Raw genomic sequence first — 17,336 nt, forward strand, 5'->3', positions numbered from 1 at the left:
CCGGGGCTTGGGGGCGGCCGGGCCGGTATCGCTTCCGCCTGGGGCGCGGGCAGCTGCGGCCGCGCGTGGGAGGTGCCCGGCGGTGTATACGCCTTTCTGAGGAGGTACGGCTGGTCGGTGGGTGGGTGTCGTGAGGGTCTTCCTTCAGTGTTAGAGGAGCCGGGGGCCTGCTTCCGACGCCTCGGGTACACTGCCACCACCCCCCTGCCACTCCCCCCGTACCTCCCCGATGCGGGTGTTCAGAGGCCTCGGCCTGGTCTTCGCCGCGGACACCGTGCGGTTTGCAGTTCGGGTAATCGGCAATAGTAACGGTAGCCACGCTGCAAAAATTGTTTTGAAAACGGCTATAGCTGCGTGTCTTTTCGTATTTGTGGGTCTCTTCTACGTGTGTATATATGCAACTTAAACATACCGTGAGCTTTGCTCTTGTTTCTCCGTTCCTTTTGGCGTCGGGGAGCATTGTGCAACACCAGCTTAATGAGTTCTTCCCCTGTTATATTTCTAAAGGTAGAAGATGGCTGAATACTTGAAAAAGCCCTTCAAAGACAGTCTGGCTGATATAAAAGAACGAATGAAAGAGAAGAGAAATCAGAAATGGATGAGGTTGGGTAAAATCAGCCAGATCTCCACTGTAAAGTGCAAAATAGCAAGTAAGATGCTTATATATTTTAATAGTTTTCATATTTATTTTTTTTTTTTAACCAAGTTGAAATACTAACTGTTCTGTTGCAGCCAACAGCTCCATGCAAATGAAGAGCATCCAAGCAAACAACAAAGCTCTAGCTCAGGCTTTGCAAGAAGAAAAGCTCAAACTGAGGGATGCCGAGGCTACCATCCTTCATTTAAGGAAAGAGTATCAAGATCTGAAGGTTCACATGTTTGACTTGCAAAGAAATCTTGGGTTCAAGCAAGCACAAGGGCTTGTTGAGGTATTTATAATAATAATAACGTTATGATTTAGTGAAGCTGAACATCAGAATCTGCACCAACCCACTGATATCTTTATGATCTTAAAGGTTTCATAAAAAAATAACTAAATATATAGAACAAGTTTTTTCATATTTTCATCTAATCTGGTCACTAACTAAATGTGTGGGTTTTTTTTTTTTCTGGCTACTCTTTCCTCTTTAATTAAAATCTATCTTCTGTGAATTTTATTTTTTTTTTATCACAGTTGAAGGTATCTGACACAGGTACCTTCAGGATTTAGTCATCTCATAATACAGATAAAAAGTTATTACATTGGTAGTGGATACTAGAGTATGACAGTAACAGTGTTCTTTTCCTCCTTTTGTCTGTTAGAATCAACTGTCAGCCTTGAATGAGATCATTTCAAAAGTTTCTCAGAATTTACGGGACTCAATTGATCTCCTTAGCCCAGCAAAGAATTTGTGTTCCATAGGCATAGTAAGTACCTTTTCTTCTTGAGGGGCAGGATTTCTGTTAATTCTTCCCCTTACTCCTTCCAGCATAGATGCACATAGTTTTTGATATTTGAGCCTTAGTTTGGAGGTACGACTAGTCCCACAGTTCCCAGTATGACAGGGGGCCCAGACTGTGGGGGTGTGTAGTAGGTTGTTAGTGGGACTGAGGCTCTGCTATGAGGTGCTAGGGGCACCCTGATTTTCTATGGTTTTGTGTCTTGTTCTTTCGCAGTTCCTTCCCCTGTGAACTATCTGTATGATTGGGCTGGTGATGAATGTGCTGACTTGCAGCAGCTGAGTATGTGAGATCCCACAGCATTTTGCGTTAGCCAGGCAGAAAGAAAAAGAGTCAAGGGCCTATTTGGCCTTTCTGTGGGCAAATTGGCTGTTGTCTAAAATTTGTATATAGTGCAAGCTTGTTTCAGCTATTTAGTCACCGTAAGATTTATTTTGTTGACAGAATCAGAGTGTGCTTTCTTCTGTTCTTGAAAATAATTCCAGTGTCGTAGGAGAAATACATTCAGTGTAAGTATCTTTTATTAATACCTATTTATGTTTGAAAATTCTGTTACAGTAAGCTTAATTTTCTGACTGGAAGAAGGGAAGAAATCCAGTGTAATGAATAGTTCATTGTCATAAAATATATTGCTATTCAGTAAATACTACCTTTGGTATTTTATCTAGAGGACATCTACAGTGTGCTGATGGAGATGATCAAGTACTTCCAAGTGGGATGGAGGCTGATAGCGATAGAAATGAGCTGGCTCATTCTGTGTCAGAGATCTGTGAGGAATCTGACAATGCCATTTCCTTAATCAAAATAGTTCCAGGCAAAGGTAACTAAATCAAAGTATCAGACATTGCTCTATTCTGAATCAGGAAAAAAATGTGTGAGTATAAGTTTAAAACTTAATTACTGCTTTTGAAGTAACTGTCAAGCAATTTTCCACTTCTTATCATAAAGGTTAGATATTTACATTGGCAACCGGTAAACTTTCTGAATGAAGATGCCTGGCAAAAAGGGAGAGGAATTTGAAAATGCTTTGTCTTCCATATACCTGCAATCTATTTTCATTCTCTACCAAACAGTTCAACAGAGTTCAACAGTTCATCTTTAGTCATCTGTTATCGTTTATGAAATCAACAATTGTTGACAAAGCTAAATACTCAGAAAAATAAATGACCTGTAGATAACCTTTCCAAACAGAACAGTTTAGAGGAAAATTCTAATGTAGTATACTTAAGTGCTTTCTGTCTGGAAGCTGTATTAAACAGAGCTTATCTTGATTGCCAAATACTGATTTATACGGATCTGTGGAGAAAATTCTAAGAATAGCCTTAATTTTTGACAGGTTCAGAATTTGCACAAAACCTTAACAGGCTGTTACTATTTAGCTTTAATATGACTTTTTCTCTTAAATTACAAGGACGAACATCTGATTTTCATCTGGACAACACAGGGTCGGAGCTGGAAAAGGTTTCTTCAAGTGGAGAGGATGGATTTGGTAACGTGTTACCAAAAAGCGTGTCCACCAGGCGTCGCTATTCAAAGATGAGAAATCACAATGAACTTTGCACTGGTGTCTTGGACCATTCAGAAGCACCTGATTCAACAAAAGAGCTTTCTAAACAGAATGAAATTAGACTTGAGGAAAGTCTAGAGAAGTGTACTGTAGAAAACATAAATTCAGATATTTCTCAGTTGAATGAAAACAAGGTAGATTCAGAGCTGCTGTTGAGGCAAATAGATTCTGAAACTGCACAGTTCAACTTAAACAATAATTCTGATCTTAAACAACGCAAGTGTAAAAGCAGAAAAGACTCTCAAGTAAGGAAAGACGAGCATCGGAAGAGAAAACTGGAATGGCCTAAAAATAATTCCAGACAAAGACCAAAAAAACAACAGGGTAAAGAGGCTTCCAAAGAAAAGTTGGATTTCTTGGGTGGCTCCAGCGATGCTTATGACTTTCATTTTGAAGAGAGTGTCCATGTTACACCTTTTCGACAAAATAAGGTGAATGACACAGATACTCATGTGGATGACAAAGACTTATCTGAAACGAATACCGTCGAATCAAGTGATATTGAAGATTCAGATGATAGCCTCTATGAGCCTTACACAAATAAATCGAAAAAAAGGAAAAGTTCAGTGGACAAGAAAGATACATCGCCAGTCCGTGCAAGACCAAGGTCTAAAAGATGTTTGGCACAGCGTGAGCAAAAACTCCATAATGAAAAAGAGACTGAAAGCAATAAATCAAGTGACAAGTCTATTAGTAAGTGTAGAAAGTGTTCTGTAATTTGTTTTGTTTCCTTGAGAGATAACATTGTTTAAGGGATTTTATTTAAGGCTTTTTTATTTTAGTTTTTTTTTTTAATAAACACAAGCAGAATAATGTTATAAAAAATTATTAGATTAATTCTTCCGTCTGTCTTATTTTTTTTTTTCCTCAGCAGAAATTGGAATTAAAGATACATTTTGTTTAAGAAATTGGTCAACAGTGAATTAATACTATATTTTAGATATGTCTAATGATGTATTAATGCTGAGGAAAAAGAGAAATGAGTATAAATTGAGAGAGAAGTGGAATAACAAATCACACTTTCCCTGGCACTGCTTAGTGTTAATTTATTTTTCCAAATTAAAATCCTGAATATTTGTTGATCCTCTTCTGTGTTCTTAAGTGGAAAGATGAAGGTAATAGTTGTAGCTGAGAGTTACTTCACATCTACTATGTTCATTGACATTCTCTTTTAAGCTAGCTTGCCTGAATTGTCTTAAGTGTGCCTAATTTCTTCCTAGGGCAGCCTTCTGAGCCATCTCGTGGTCATCTTTGTGATGTTACCAATACCACTTCATTGCTTCCCAGCACGGGGAATGCAACTATGGTCCCAGAAGGTGAAGGACTACGATCTCCAAAACGCAAGCGAAGCTGTACTCTTACTGTGAACTATAAAGAACCAAGTATTGCAGGGTAGGTGCCTTGCTTTCCAGTTTGATATAAAGTTCATGATATTCCATCAAATGGAGGATTTGAGGGGATTATTTAAGTATTGGAAATAAGTTCTTAACAAAACATTGAGAGGTCTGATGTTAGTAATATGAAATAGTTCATGTGAAATTGAACTTACTAGCTGAAATTTAATGTTTTAAGTGATGTGGGGAACAAAACTCAATTTTGCTCATTTTTGGTTTTGTTTTTTTTTTTAAACAGGAAACTGAGGAGAGGAGATCCATTTACAGATACACATTTTCTGCATTCACCAATTTTCAAGGAGAAAAAAGATGCTAAACGCCATTGTCTTAAGAAAGAATCTCTGTCAAAATACAATGAGAAATTTGTTGGTTGTCGTTGAGATTTGCGGTCATGATAGCAAAACCACGCTCGCTCCATGAAGAAAGGCAATCTTTCATCCAGGAATTATTGTTGTGCAGTATCTTATGCAAATAAGCAATTATTTCTATGTGTCTAATAATAAGGATATAAAATTAAAGGGTTTTGTTTTTAATCCAGTGGCTTGTTTTTAATGATATAGAAGACACAAGACAACTTTTGTAACTTAAGGTGATTCCATTCAAACTCTTTTGAGAGAAGGCATCCCTACATCATGGCTCTGTGAGTGTATCAGAAATATCTGATGGAAAAGATGGTGAATGTAATTTTATGACTTACCCTTCTTGATCTCACAATGGTTGGAAAGGTGAACTTTAGGCATTTAAGATCAAATGTTTTTGTGTTGTTTTTTTTTTTTTTATAACAATGTTTGTACAGATCTTGTTTATGTAATGGCTGTAGTTTCACATTGAAGCTCGTAATAAACATCTTAGGGTTCAGAAACAGCTCGGAGTAGGTTGGTGTTCTTTTTGCACAGTTTCTATATTGGCTTCAAGGGTAGCAATGTCAGTAGTAGGCATACTGCAACCTCGTGTACTCCCTTCTTATCTTATGGGGCATAAGCATTATTTAGAAGCAAGAGTGCCAGGTGTAATTTGATTATGAAGCTGTAGCTCTCAAAGGTAGGAATTTAGAGTTGGTTGGTACTGCTACGAATGCAAGTTGTAATCACCTTAAACAGATAGATAGGAACAAAGCAAATCTATCTGTGAAAGTTGGTGAAGAGTGCTCTGCTTTGGTAGAGCGTAAATTGAACTGCTATTATGGGACTTCATAATAATTTTGGCCCTGCTTTGCCAAGTGCCTTTACCAGGGGAAGCTCTGCCACATCTGAACTGGTACCATTTGGTACTACAACAGGCAATATGCTAGAAGAACACTGTTATAAACTGTCCAGCAAGATTTCAAGGTTGCAGAGCCCTCAAGCTAGCTTTTCTTTGCTTTGAAACATTTAAGAAGTATTAATGGATACATGAATACAAAGAGGAAAGCTACGTTCAAAATAAATAACGGGAAAGTACAAAAATACAGGTTCTTCATTTGCCTTGCAAGATTGCCTGTCTTGCCTGTCCCACTTCAATAGGTACAAGATCTTTCCCTTTCTGTAACAGCTGTTTATCAGGGACAGAAAAAGAACAATGTGATAGCCAAGTAGCCCAAGGCAAGTGTGGGCCTGGGGATTTTTTGGATTGAGTAAGCTTGAAGAATTGCTGCAGTTCCATCACAACTGCAAGGAGGAGTCTGAGTCTAGCTCACCTGACATCAACTGATGTTCCTAGAAGCATCCGGGAAAACAGCTCAGCCTCTTTACCACTCCTTGCTACCCTCTGAACAGTATGCTTTTATGTGATGTGGCACAGGACTAAATCTTAGGGGATGGGGAATAAAAAAAATAAATCTCTTCATACTCTCTAATTGTCTGTCAGGTATTGGCATGGTCATAGCTTTCCGTACTGAACTCTCAGCTCAGCGTAGCACACCGTGCTCCCAGGGAACTCGGAGGCTTTTTTGCATATTTTCTAGTGTACCTAGAAGAGGCACTGACTGCGTTCTTGTAGAGTCGCTTGCTCAGTTGAGAAATTGCTTTAGTGTGTATATCTGTAGTGCAAGAACTAATTAATGAAAAAAAGAGACCAAAATAAGTAGGGTTTTGTACGTATATAATTTAAAACTATTCTGTACCAGTACAATATATTAATTTTACAAATGTAAAATTCATCAGCTGTTAAAGCATTTGCAAAACCACATATCCTACCGTAACTTTATTGCACAGTATCTATGAAAATATTAATTCTTAAATTAGAAAACAAATGTTTCAATATAGAAGAGACAATCTGATTGAAAGACGATAAGAAAATCTACTCTGAAAATAACAAAATTTCACAGGATACCAAGCTTAACAGGCGCATCTGTAGGCCCAATCTACAAAACAGGATTATAGCATCCAGTACTGGCTATTAAAAAAAAAAAAAAAAATACTCACTGTACCTTTGTTATAGATCCAAATGTAGGTCAGACTAATCTCATACAAAACACTATGGCAAGTCTAGTGTTAACATTTTGAATACCTTGTGTACCACATTTACTACTTCCAGGTAGTTCCTGACATCTACTTGCTGAATCGACTTGTGATTTAACATTGCACAGGCATTTTGCAGGAATATATTCTTTGACACAGCACAGGATTGGGTTTTTTTCAGTCTTATAACTACTGAATTTTACCAGTGTAACATCTGTAAATATAAAACACCAAGAATTAAAGTTAAATCTGTTTTTCACAAAAGCAATTATAATTTACAGTTACAAACTCTAATTAGAAAATGTCAAGTGACAACTTTTTGGCCAGTACTGATCTCCATTAGGAACTTAGGTGTACCTCTTAAATGTAGTGTAAGCAGCAAAATATATATATATATATATAATATATATATATATATATAAGTGCCCAATTTGAAGATATACTAACATGAGTTGTAAAATGTTAATATGTTCCTGGGTCTAAATAATCACAGTTAATAAGCATTTACAATAAAGCTTGGTAGAAAATCCAGTTTACCACAGAGCCAAGTATATAAGCTAAGAAGCTGTCATATGTTGACGTCTTTTGTGTACAATAGTCTTATCTCTGCTGAATAATCTAAAGAATTTATCAGTGAAGAGTAGTAAATAGGGTGGATCATGAAGTGCATCAAAACCTTAACTCTACTAAGCCAATTGAACTTGTCTAGTATGCGCAAATTGAATTCTCTGAAGTTATTTTGGGTACTTATGTCCTGCATAAGCCAAGTCACTATGACATCATTACACATCTAGCCAGATTTTTTTTTTTTTTTTTTTTTTAAATAGTGGTTATGAGATTACAATCTGCAGGTAAAATATTTATCAAAACCCAAAATGAATAGAAAAACTTGCATCTATCAAAGATTACAGGCAGTCCTTTTTCAGAACTGGCTGCTCTTCTCTCACAGCTTCTCAACCAGCTGAGTGTTTCTTTTAAAAAATAATATCTTATAAAAAGATTCTACAAAGAAACAGTGTTTCAGAACCCCCCCAACTGTTGTATTCCCTTACTGTTTTCTTTTTTACTGGAAAAAAATAATAAAACTATCAAATAGGTACTGCATTAGATAAGCTATTACATCTGTTGTCTGGGAATTTTCTTCATATTCCCAAACATGTGCAATTTCCCACATGTTTTGTGGGGTTTCTGAGGCTGTAGCTGATAAACTTACTATGAACATATGATAAAGGGCACACAAAAGAAATTTTCCGTAATTAAATATGTTATAAAGCATTTTAATAAAATAATTTTTGTAACTTCAGTATAATACATGTTTGCAAAACTAAAAGGGTTTTTAAAAGTGCTAAGTATTAAACAGAAGTTTCTTGAAACCTTAAAGTCCCACAACTCAGATATATAACGGCTTCCCCTGCCCACAAAGCAGGCACGCTGATTGGTTGTAAAAAAGACAGTGTCACTTGTCAATTAATCCAGCTTCTTTAATTTTTGTGTAGAAGAATTTCTCCAGTATGTTGGCACACTTGTAGTATTCACTCTCGGGGGGGTTGTACTCTCTGCAATTTGTAAAGACTCGCTGCAAGTCTGCCATGAATAATTTCTTAGACACGTAGTACCTATTCTTGAGTCGCTCACTCATTGTTTTGAGATCTGTACAGGAGAAAAATAGATTAACAGCATTTGATTCAAATACTTTTTGTATGCAATATCCCTTTAGTTTGATTTGCCAATTACCAGCAACTGGCAAAGCTAGGATTTGGCGTTCCTAATTGCCTTCATCTAAGGCGTGGTCCCTTTTTTAGCTTCAACAGCAATTGAGCCCCTGGAACTAAGGAATATTTCACTGTAAGAATGATTTTGTGTAGAGTTTATTTTTTCTTCTTTAAAAGATTAAAGCATCATTCTTTTGTGTTCTCGTACTTCTCTGAGTTTTCAGTGAGTATTAGGTGTCTCTAACTCTCCTCTAACTGTTCTGTCAGGCAAAGCTGTTGTCAGCTCTGCTGGAGGAGGCCTTAGGAGTGTACAAGCAAAGAAAGAATTCAAACATCACAAAACATGTATGTTAACCTAAAATCCTCACTTCTGTGCAAACACAGCAGAGAAGAGACATCTGTCTATACTACAAGCAGTACTTGCAGCTTTGAAAAAAGATTAAATGTTCCACACTCTATGTATATTTTAATTACGTCTTCAAAATTTATAGTTTCGTATCCCTTTTTAAGAGTCACGTGAGAATAGATCTCTCCTGCTTTCAACACATCATACAAAAACTTTACTTACAGAACATTCTTTAAGAAATGTTGTCCTTTATACTAAAATCAGCCATCCATAAAATACGTAAATCATCTCAGTGTCTCCCCACACAGTCACTTTCCCAGAAATTCTTATCAGGCATTTAAAAATTTTGTCTACATTACAAGTGTTCTAGGAGTGAGTACTGGAATAGAAGTAGTGGGAGGTGTGCTGGATGCCTTGGCTTCTCTCACCTCAGATGCTCTAACAACCATTTTTTTAGCAATGCTTGAGCCAGGCTTCAGCAGCATCGTTGTGAAACCATAATAGAAACAGCTGAAATGGAGAAGACTGACTGCCAAACAAGTATTGCAAGGAAAGCAGAGACCAAAGACCTCCAATGCAAAGGAATTAAACCTTAAAACTTAAGATTTAAAAATACGGTTGTGGGTATTTTTGGTTTTGTTTGGGTTTGGGGGTTTTTTTGTTTCTTTAAGGGAGATTTTACTTTGGTAAAATAGAGAAAAAACGTGTCAAATTGACAAGAGGGGATTATTTAAGAAAAGCTTGAGGGATGCTCTCAAATACTTCTTCCAATGATATACAACTTGCCATTCACTAGTGTTGCACAATATTTTGCAAAAGCAAAGGCTCATTCAGCTCCCATTATGTCTGAAATTTAGGTGCCTACACCTAAACTAGATATCCATAGTCTAATTACAGTACCCGACTGAGAAGGCTGTTCAGCTCACCCTAAAGCAAACATTGCCTGGCTGGTCAGTTTAACTGTTCTCCTCTAACTACAGTGAAAGTTTGGCTCCATCTGCCACTCAGCCATACAGCTTTTGTATTGCAGATGAAAAGAAAAAAAAAAAAACAAAACTGAACAGTATTTCTTGAAAATAAGCAGCTGAAAGAGCACTTAAAACAGGGGGGGAAAGTGTTTCTACATGAGAACTGACCTTAGGAGGTAGTAAAAAAAACTTACAGCCATACCTCTCAAACACTGTTCAATTTATTCTGTGTGCAAAAGTAAGGACAAATGTTATACCTTGTATGTGATAGCAGAAGAAAAGGCAATGATGTTTCTTTTTAATTGAAATTATGTCTGAGCGATTTTTGTATAGTATCATGCTGGCAGCGGGAGCAGAAAGCAAGCAGAAGTTGATCATGAATCAAAACATGGTTTAGTTGTGCTGGGTTCCTTAGCCGAAAAAACAAAGCAAAACTAAACCAAAGACCTCAGCTTAATCCTAAAACGAGAGCTGCTGCCCCCACCTCCAATGTAATACATCTGAACACAGAAAGGACAGACAACATTCCTACTTTGGGTTTGCCAACCCAGGCAGTAAATTCTTTGTAACCACTGCTCAGATTAAACAGCCTTCTAGATCTCGCCTCTACTCAGAAAAGCAGATGGAGAAAACTCTGCCACGGGAGGGTGTCAACATTCCTTTTCTTCATTGCTAGAAAATACATTTGTGTCAGGGATACAGGAAGCCGGCTGCTGTTTTATAAAGTACATATATATTTGCTATTTGGAGATGAGAAGTTGAATATAAAAAATCATTAAGCCAAATTGGTACACACAGGCTAGGAGCCTATGCAAAGCAACAGGAACAAACACTTTCACTCTCTGAGAAACTGATTGATAGTACCCTGCAATGAACTTGTATTTCATTCTCTAATAACATTAAAAGGTACAGAAAGTGTAATCAGAAAGATGGAAGTGAGTGTTGCATAAACAATGAAGGAAGAGCAGGATTCAGTTTTAAATCTGCTGCAATGCAAATCAAAACAAGCATCTGTTTAGAACAACACTAAATCATCATTGAAATTATATGACCCAGCAGTCAAAAGCAAATAAAAACGTTAATAGCAGTTGTGTACTTCCCTTTGCAAGTAATCCTGCATAAACAATAGCTGCATGATTGAAAAATAAAATAAATAAATAAATAAACACCTCGGACAACTTTGGCAGATCTAAAATACAAAGATAAAAGTTATCTAACAATCGGTTGCATGAAGCATTTTCCTAAACTTAAATTGGAGCAAACTGTCAAGACTTAATTAGAAACCCTGGTAGTTTTGAAAAGGTTTTCTCTATGTGATTTAGAAAGCTTAAATCTGTTTTTCAAAGCAATTCAAATGCTTAGGTGTTCCTGAAAGTTTGCCTTGAGATTTTTTAACATACCAGTAGGATCTGCAATGACCAGTTACCACACACAAAAACATATTCGTACAACTCCCATAAACCAGATCAGTCCCAAAAGTTTCTAGCTGACTGCACCATTTAACAGCTTGCTAGGGCTCTCTAGGGCATACTAAGATTTCACATGTATACACTATAGATGCTTCACAAAGGTCACAAAGCATTCATAAATTTCAAATGACAGCATCATACCCTTGGCACTTCAGAACTGCAAGCTATTCAGCTGCAAGTAATATATATCTTTTAACATAAAACAATCAGATTACAATTTATCTGCTATGTCTCCAGCTATAAAGATTTTTAAACTCTATACTTAAAAAATGTTAATGGCATTACCCATGGGAAACCTTATAACTTCATAATATCCAGGAGCTTCTGTTCTCTTCACAGGTTCCATGAAGGGCCAAGCGCTTTGATGGCTCTTTGGTAAAGAAAAAAGTAAGGTATCTAATATGGAAACTCTATATTGGAAATCATTTAAAAATCTTTACAGAAGGTAAACTAGAACTAGCACTCACCTTCACCTGCTGCAGGATGGTTTTTAATGTGCTGTAAAGCTGATCTGGATCCTTGGGCTCCTTACTTGAAACAAAATATGAATACAAAAAGATTAGCTTGAATCCCTTATCTTCATTCCTATGACATGCATCTTACCTAAAAGCAACTCCAAAGTTTCAAGTATTTTATGGAAAAAATAAAAGTAAAAAAACCCCACAAACCAAACAAAAAACCCACCCCCCAAAAAAAACCAAACCCACTTAAGAACTCATCCCTTGCAGATTATTTATCTATTTTCCAATGGATGGAAGGAAATCTCAAAGGACATTGTTTAAAGACTTTTCTCAAAGGAATCTCCAAACTGCTTCATCATTTTACTTTGTGCAGCACTTACCCTCTTTCTTTTCCACTTGGTTTCCAGCCAGTCTCTCCTGTACACCAACAACATGAGAGATTACATGGGAACTACAGTAGGTCAAAACATTAACTGAGTTATTGCAACTCTAAACAGACAAGCCATTTCAGCACTGCTGCAGTAAAATGGGTTGGTTTGACTAAAAGCTACTCCTAATAAATAACACAACCATCTAGCCTACAGCCCCATTCAATTTCCTACATGCCTCTTCCTCCAGACTGCTGAAAAGATTATAAAATATTCCTACATGAAACACACATTTTCTCAATAATTCAATACATATTTTACCATAATCTCTGTAAAGAATAATGATGTCAAATTTATGCAATTTAATTCCCTAGGGACAGAGAATAAATTGCAGAAAAGCACAATTGAAAAAAAAATCCCCCAAAAGATGATACATAAATGTTCTAATTCTGTTTTGTCCTGTAAGTCCATGCTTAGCACAGAACACATCCTTGTACAGGAATGAAGTGCGTAACAGCAGTGCCAAAGGGAAATTGCTGACTACACTGCAATACAAATCAAAGATGGATCACATATAAATAAAATTACACACAAGTACATAAAAGAGCATCAGCCTGGGATGCCTTGGGGAAGTCTCGAAGACAGCAATTGTACTGGAAACACAACAATCTTCATAGAAATCAAATCAACAGACCAAAACAATTACACTTTAATAAAAAAGAAATACATGACTACATTAGTATTTCTAGTCTTGGACCTTTCTTGGGCTGTTCAGCTTCTGTTCTACATTAAAAGAGCTTGATACATACTAATTCCAGGAATGCTTTCTATAGGAATCTGCCGTACTCCATCTTTGAAGCAAGAAAGACCAGGATAAACTTTTCGTATCTGAGCTTGTTTCCTTTCTATGAGCTTTTTAATTATCTGTAATAAAGCAGCAGAGAAAACAAAAAATAATTCATTTGCTCAAAAGTAACCCAGAGGATTAATGCAAAACTGTGATGAACAGAAACGCTCTCGCTTCCTAATCTTATGGTCCCTATAGATCCCCTGAAGCTGGTAAACAGGGGTGAGGTACCTGGCTGAACACTGATTCTGCCGGTGAGGCTACCAGGTCTCTCAGCTGCCTGTTCAGGTGCAAATCTGGAAGAAAAGGGGGCTTGCTGTATTTATCACAAGCTGCACAGCTCCTGGGAAGGCGGCAGCAGACATAAGGAAGGAAATTTCCTGGAAGCAGGTTTGGAAACTGGCTCTAATTCTAACAGCTGGTGCTTCTGAACTGTTTCAGCACAGCCTGGTCAGAAATTTCAAGGCACATATTGAATGTACATATTTCAATGCACATATATGTTCACATTCCAAAATTTTAGAAATGCCTGTTCACTTTGAAATCTCCATGTAACTGTAGGAGTTGCTTAGATATCAGTCAGAGATACTCTTACTGAAGATTTTCTCTCAAGGAAGTCAGAATGATGCCACTCTTTGGAACCGATATTCCACTCTGCTTTGTAAATGCCAGAACAGGCTTTCCCAATTCTGGGGTACACTCTGTTCTGCTTTGCAATCTCATTACCTCAATTCCAAGTAATTTGGTTTGGTGCTCTTGATAAACACTTAGACGCTTACCTAAGCTTTGTGTGTCCTGAATATGTCACTTTCAAAATGGCTTACTCCATAACTGTGAGTAAACAAATGCACAGCCATTCAGACCACCACAGTTTGAGAGACTATTTTCTTTGGAAATAATAAAGATGGACATATTTTCATTTTGAAGGACCTTTACTCCCCCATATATGGTATTTTCTCTCAAAGAAGAGGAAAAGAAAGAAATCAGACTTTCAATAGAGGTTACAAATGTTAAGAGAAATACAGTATACAACAGCACCATGGCCAGATTCCAGCGTAACATCAAAATACTTTCAAACTAATTGTTAAATCCACCTTAAACCCTTCTTATAATTTAGGAACTAGTGGCTCTTCCTGATTAAAACAAGCTGTTCAATCATGAACACTGATTACTCACAAGTCAGCAGGTCACAAAGCTTTGCATAAAGGGATTTTTCATGTTTTTCAGAATGACTGTAAATGAGCTACAAATCAGACAGTGCAAACTCACAAATGGTGGTCTGTGCCCGGTACCCAGTGTGGGTGACATGGTCTTAGCAGCCACAGGCACATACTCTAATTCTTTAAATAAAAGCTTAGATCTTGTGAAAACCTTCACTTCTAAAAGGACAGGACTAGAAAAGTCTGATGTCCAGTACTGGCCAATACATGCAGCAAAACAAATCAGTACGTAATCCATGCTGTCAACATTCAAAATTCTACTTATGTCCAGGTATAATCTTCACTGCTTTTGATTTGAGCAGACAAGTTCTTCATAAAGCTGCGGACTGTGAGGGCTATTTCTAAATTTCCTTGGAACAGGGAGAATAAAAAGCCTGATCTGTGTTTTGAGTGTCAAACAGGCAAGCCTAAGGTGCACTTCCAAAGGTGTATATATTTACCCTCAGAGAAGATACAACAGCATAGATCAGTCTATAATAAGAGCTTTCTTTCTAATAATGGTAGACATGAGATGTCTGGAGGACCAAGGCACTTTATCTCCAAGTGGAGTGTCTCCAAGTGCTTTGGAACAATATGGACATCCCACTGAATGAGAGAGCGAAGAATGCAAAATAACATACACTAATAAAGCAGTTACAGAGCCAAAATCTTAAAAAATAATTTAAGTTTTTGGAAGTGACATGTTGATGATTTGGGCCCAGAACTGTATTAATGCAGTTAAGCATGCCTGAGATGTAACAGGCTACAAGAGACACATCCGTTATCTGCCCACCCTGACAACATCCCATCCCTGAGGGGAAAGTGATATGTCCAGCAGTAGACTGGGACCTGAAGAGTAACCCAACCAAGCAGAAATGAAAGGGAAAAAATTATGATCTATGTTGTATGGACATATGAAAATTTTCCCAATGAGTGAAGTTAAGAAACCTTGTAAACTACATGTATAGCACTCAGATATTGTCTGTCTTTCTGCAAGCATGGGCCAAATAGCTCTATTGGAAGGAAAATGATCATTCCATAAAGAAGCATTTTAACAAAACAAAAAGTCATGAGATTTGACCAACCTTGAAAGAACAAATTATCCTTGTAATTTGTATTTCTTTAAAAACCCAGGAAGATATTTAAACACAACTGGAAACATCTTAATTATTTTGCTAATAAACTGCCTTATTATATGGAATATTATTATGGACTAAATAAAGAACATCCCACATAAACTCCAAAGAGGAACAGCCTGGAATTTAAGACGGCCCACCCTTGATTTGTATATTACAACAGTGGCAGAAAAAATAATCCTCTTTCTTTCAACTAAAATACAGGACATGCAGTACAAACACTCCATTCAAAAGTCACTCTAATGAACACTACCGTCATTGGGGGGGGGGGGGGGGGGGGGAGAAAAAAATTGACAAAGCTGCAGAAAAAATCAATCTCACAAGATTTTGCTTAGTTATCATCTATGACAAAATTTAGCTATGAAATACTCCTCAAAATATCAGTACTTTTCAACAACTCTGTTATCGTAAAGTTAGTAAGGTAGAACTTAATGCTTCAACTGCAAAATTATGGCACTGTGACTTGAATGAAAGAATTATTCTAACTAATAAAAGTATACATTCCAATGTTTTAAGCACCAAAGCAAAGAAGAGAGCTAACCCGGCACTGACTGAATTGTTTCTAAACATCTGAATAGATTATAATGTTCAGTGTTTCATTTCAGCCTTTACCTCTTTTTGCTTTTTAATGATGACAGAAAATTCCGTGTAGGGGATCCTTGGATTTAATTCACATCCCATTAATGTGGCACCCTCATAATCCTTGATGTAGCCAACATATTTTGCTTTTGGTACTTTAATATCTTTGGAGAAACCCTGAAGAAGAAAAAAGCCTCAAGTTGTTATGATGCCATTTTCCTTTTACATTTGTTTTAACTGAAATGCTATGATGATTTGAACCAAATTAATCATAATGCTAGAATACAGATAATACAATGGAAAGAGTTACAGACCATGGTTCATAGTGTTGCAAACACCTTCTTATGGGAGTTGCTTGATATAAGAACAGTTAATTGCTTATATGTATATATGTATATGTATGTAAGACTTACTTGTTTTTTGAAGTAGCCGATAGCATATTCATCTGCATATGTGAGAAAGTTGAGAATGTTGTGTTTGATGTGGTACTCCTTCAGATGGTTCATTAGGTGAGTCCCATAACCCTGTGTAAAACATATGAGGAAAAAGCCATTACAAAGCCTTTGGGGACTGCACATATCAGAAACTGTGGACCGAGGGTTATTAGAGACTGTTTTTCAAGATGCGGTCTTTCCTCTAGATCCTGTTTTAAAGATTTTCTCATAACTAACTTGGTGAGGCGTACTTAAGATCAAACTGTTTTCAGCCTTGTAAGGGTGTCTTTGTGATCCAACAGGGAACACAAAATATCACAGCTTCTAGTGTCTGATTCACTTTAAATCTAAAAGAGACCGAAACCTGGACTCTCTGTAGGGGTAAAGCATAGCTCTAAAGAGGTACATTGTCCTGGAAGTTGTCATTCAAGACGCACACATTATTTTTTTCCTTTTAAGTTAGATATCAACTATTAATAGTCACATATTTCACCAATAACAAAACTACATATATTTTAATAATAGGGCATCCTTTCTTAGCCATATCACTTCAAAACTGGAAAGCAGTAGGAATACCACAATGACTCCTTCTAGAGAAACCCATTCTGAGATAAATCTCTGTTTTACTGCGTTCTGTGCACCTGTAGCAGAAACAGCCTCTGCCTCAAAGGATTTATAATCTGAACTTATCATAGGGCATAAAAGGGAACAGTGAAACAGTTATTACCATAATAAGCAGCAGAAAACTATTGAGTCCACAATCATATAAATAGCTATACCTTCTGACTGCACACAGGAATAATTTCCATTTTCATTCAACGCCAAAATAAACAAAAGGTTCCATTTATTCACATTTCCAAGTAAGCTATAGTCTTCCCCTTCTGCTGTGAGAGGAAGAAATGTAAAATAGACAGGAAAGCCCATAATAACCTGTTGTTCCTGCATATGTTCCAATTTTAACATCATGGAGACTAACTG

The 17,336-nt window shown here is 37.0% G+C and overlaps 2 protein-coding genes across 2 annotated transcripts in view; one reads left to right on the plus strand and one right to left on the minus strand.

The window, feature by feature from the left end:
• Positions 1-514: 514 nt before the first annotated feature.
• Positions 515-4,781, plus strand: SGO1 (shugoshin 1; the record flags this gene model as incomplete). The annotated part of the gene is made up of 8 exons (XM_082337915.1): positions 515-650; positions 733-929; positions 1,303-1,407; positions 1,885-1,949; positions 2,109-2,260; positions 2,852-3,700; positions 4,228-4,399; positions 4,640-4,781. The coding sequence occupies 8 exons, from the start codon at positions 515-517 to the stop codon at positions 4,779-4,781; spliced, it is 1,818 nt and encodes a 605-aa protein (XP_082194041.1).
• Positions 4,782-6,482: 1,701 nt separating this feature from the next.
• The window catches only part of KAT2B (lysine acetyltransferase 2B), a gene marked incomplete at its 5' end in the record, with an annotated part of 45,390 nt that continues 34,536 nt past the window's right edge, over positions 6,483-17,336 (minus strand). Inside the window, 7 exons of the mRNA XM_082304776.1 lie at positions 6,483-8,489; positions 11,620-11,704; positions 11,802-11,865; positions 12,176-12,212; positions 12,973-13,087; positions 15,958-16,101; positions 16,338-16,448. Coding sequence (XP_082160902.1) covers positions 8,296-8,489; positions 11,620-11,704; positions 11,802-11,865; positions 12,176-12,212; positions 12,973-13,087; positions 15,958-16,101; positions 16,338-16,448 — 750 coding nt within the window. The 3' untranslated portion in view covers positions 6,483-8,295. The remainder of the gene's footprint in view (positions 8,490-11,619; positions 11,705-11,801; positions 11,866-12,175; positions 12,213-12,972; positions 13,088-15,957; positions 16,102-16,337; positions 16,449-17,336) is intronic.

Source organism: Platalea leucorodia, assembly GCF_965183815.1.
Source record: "Platalea leucorodia genome assembly, chromosome: 1".
NCBI classification, from domain to species: Eukaryota; Metazoa; Chordata; class Aves; order Pelecaniformes; family Threskiornithidae; genus Platalea; species Platalea leucorodia.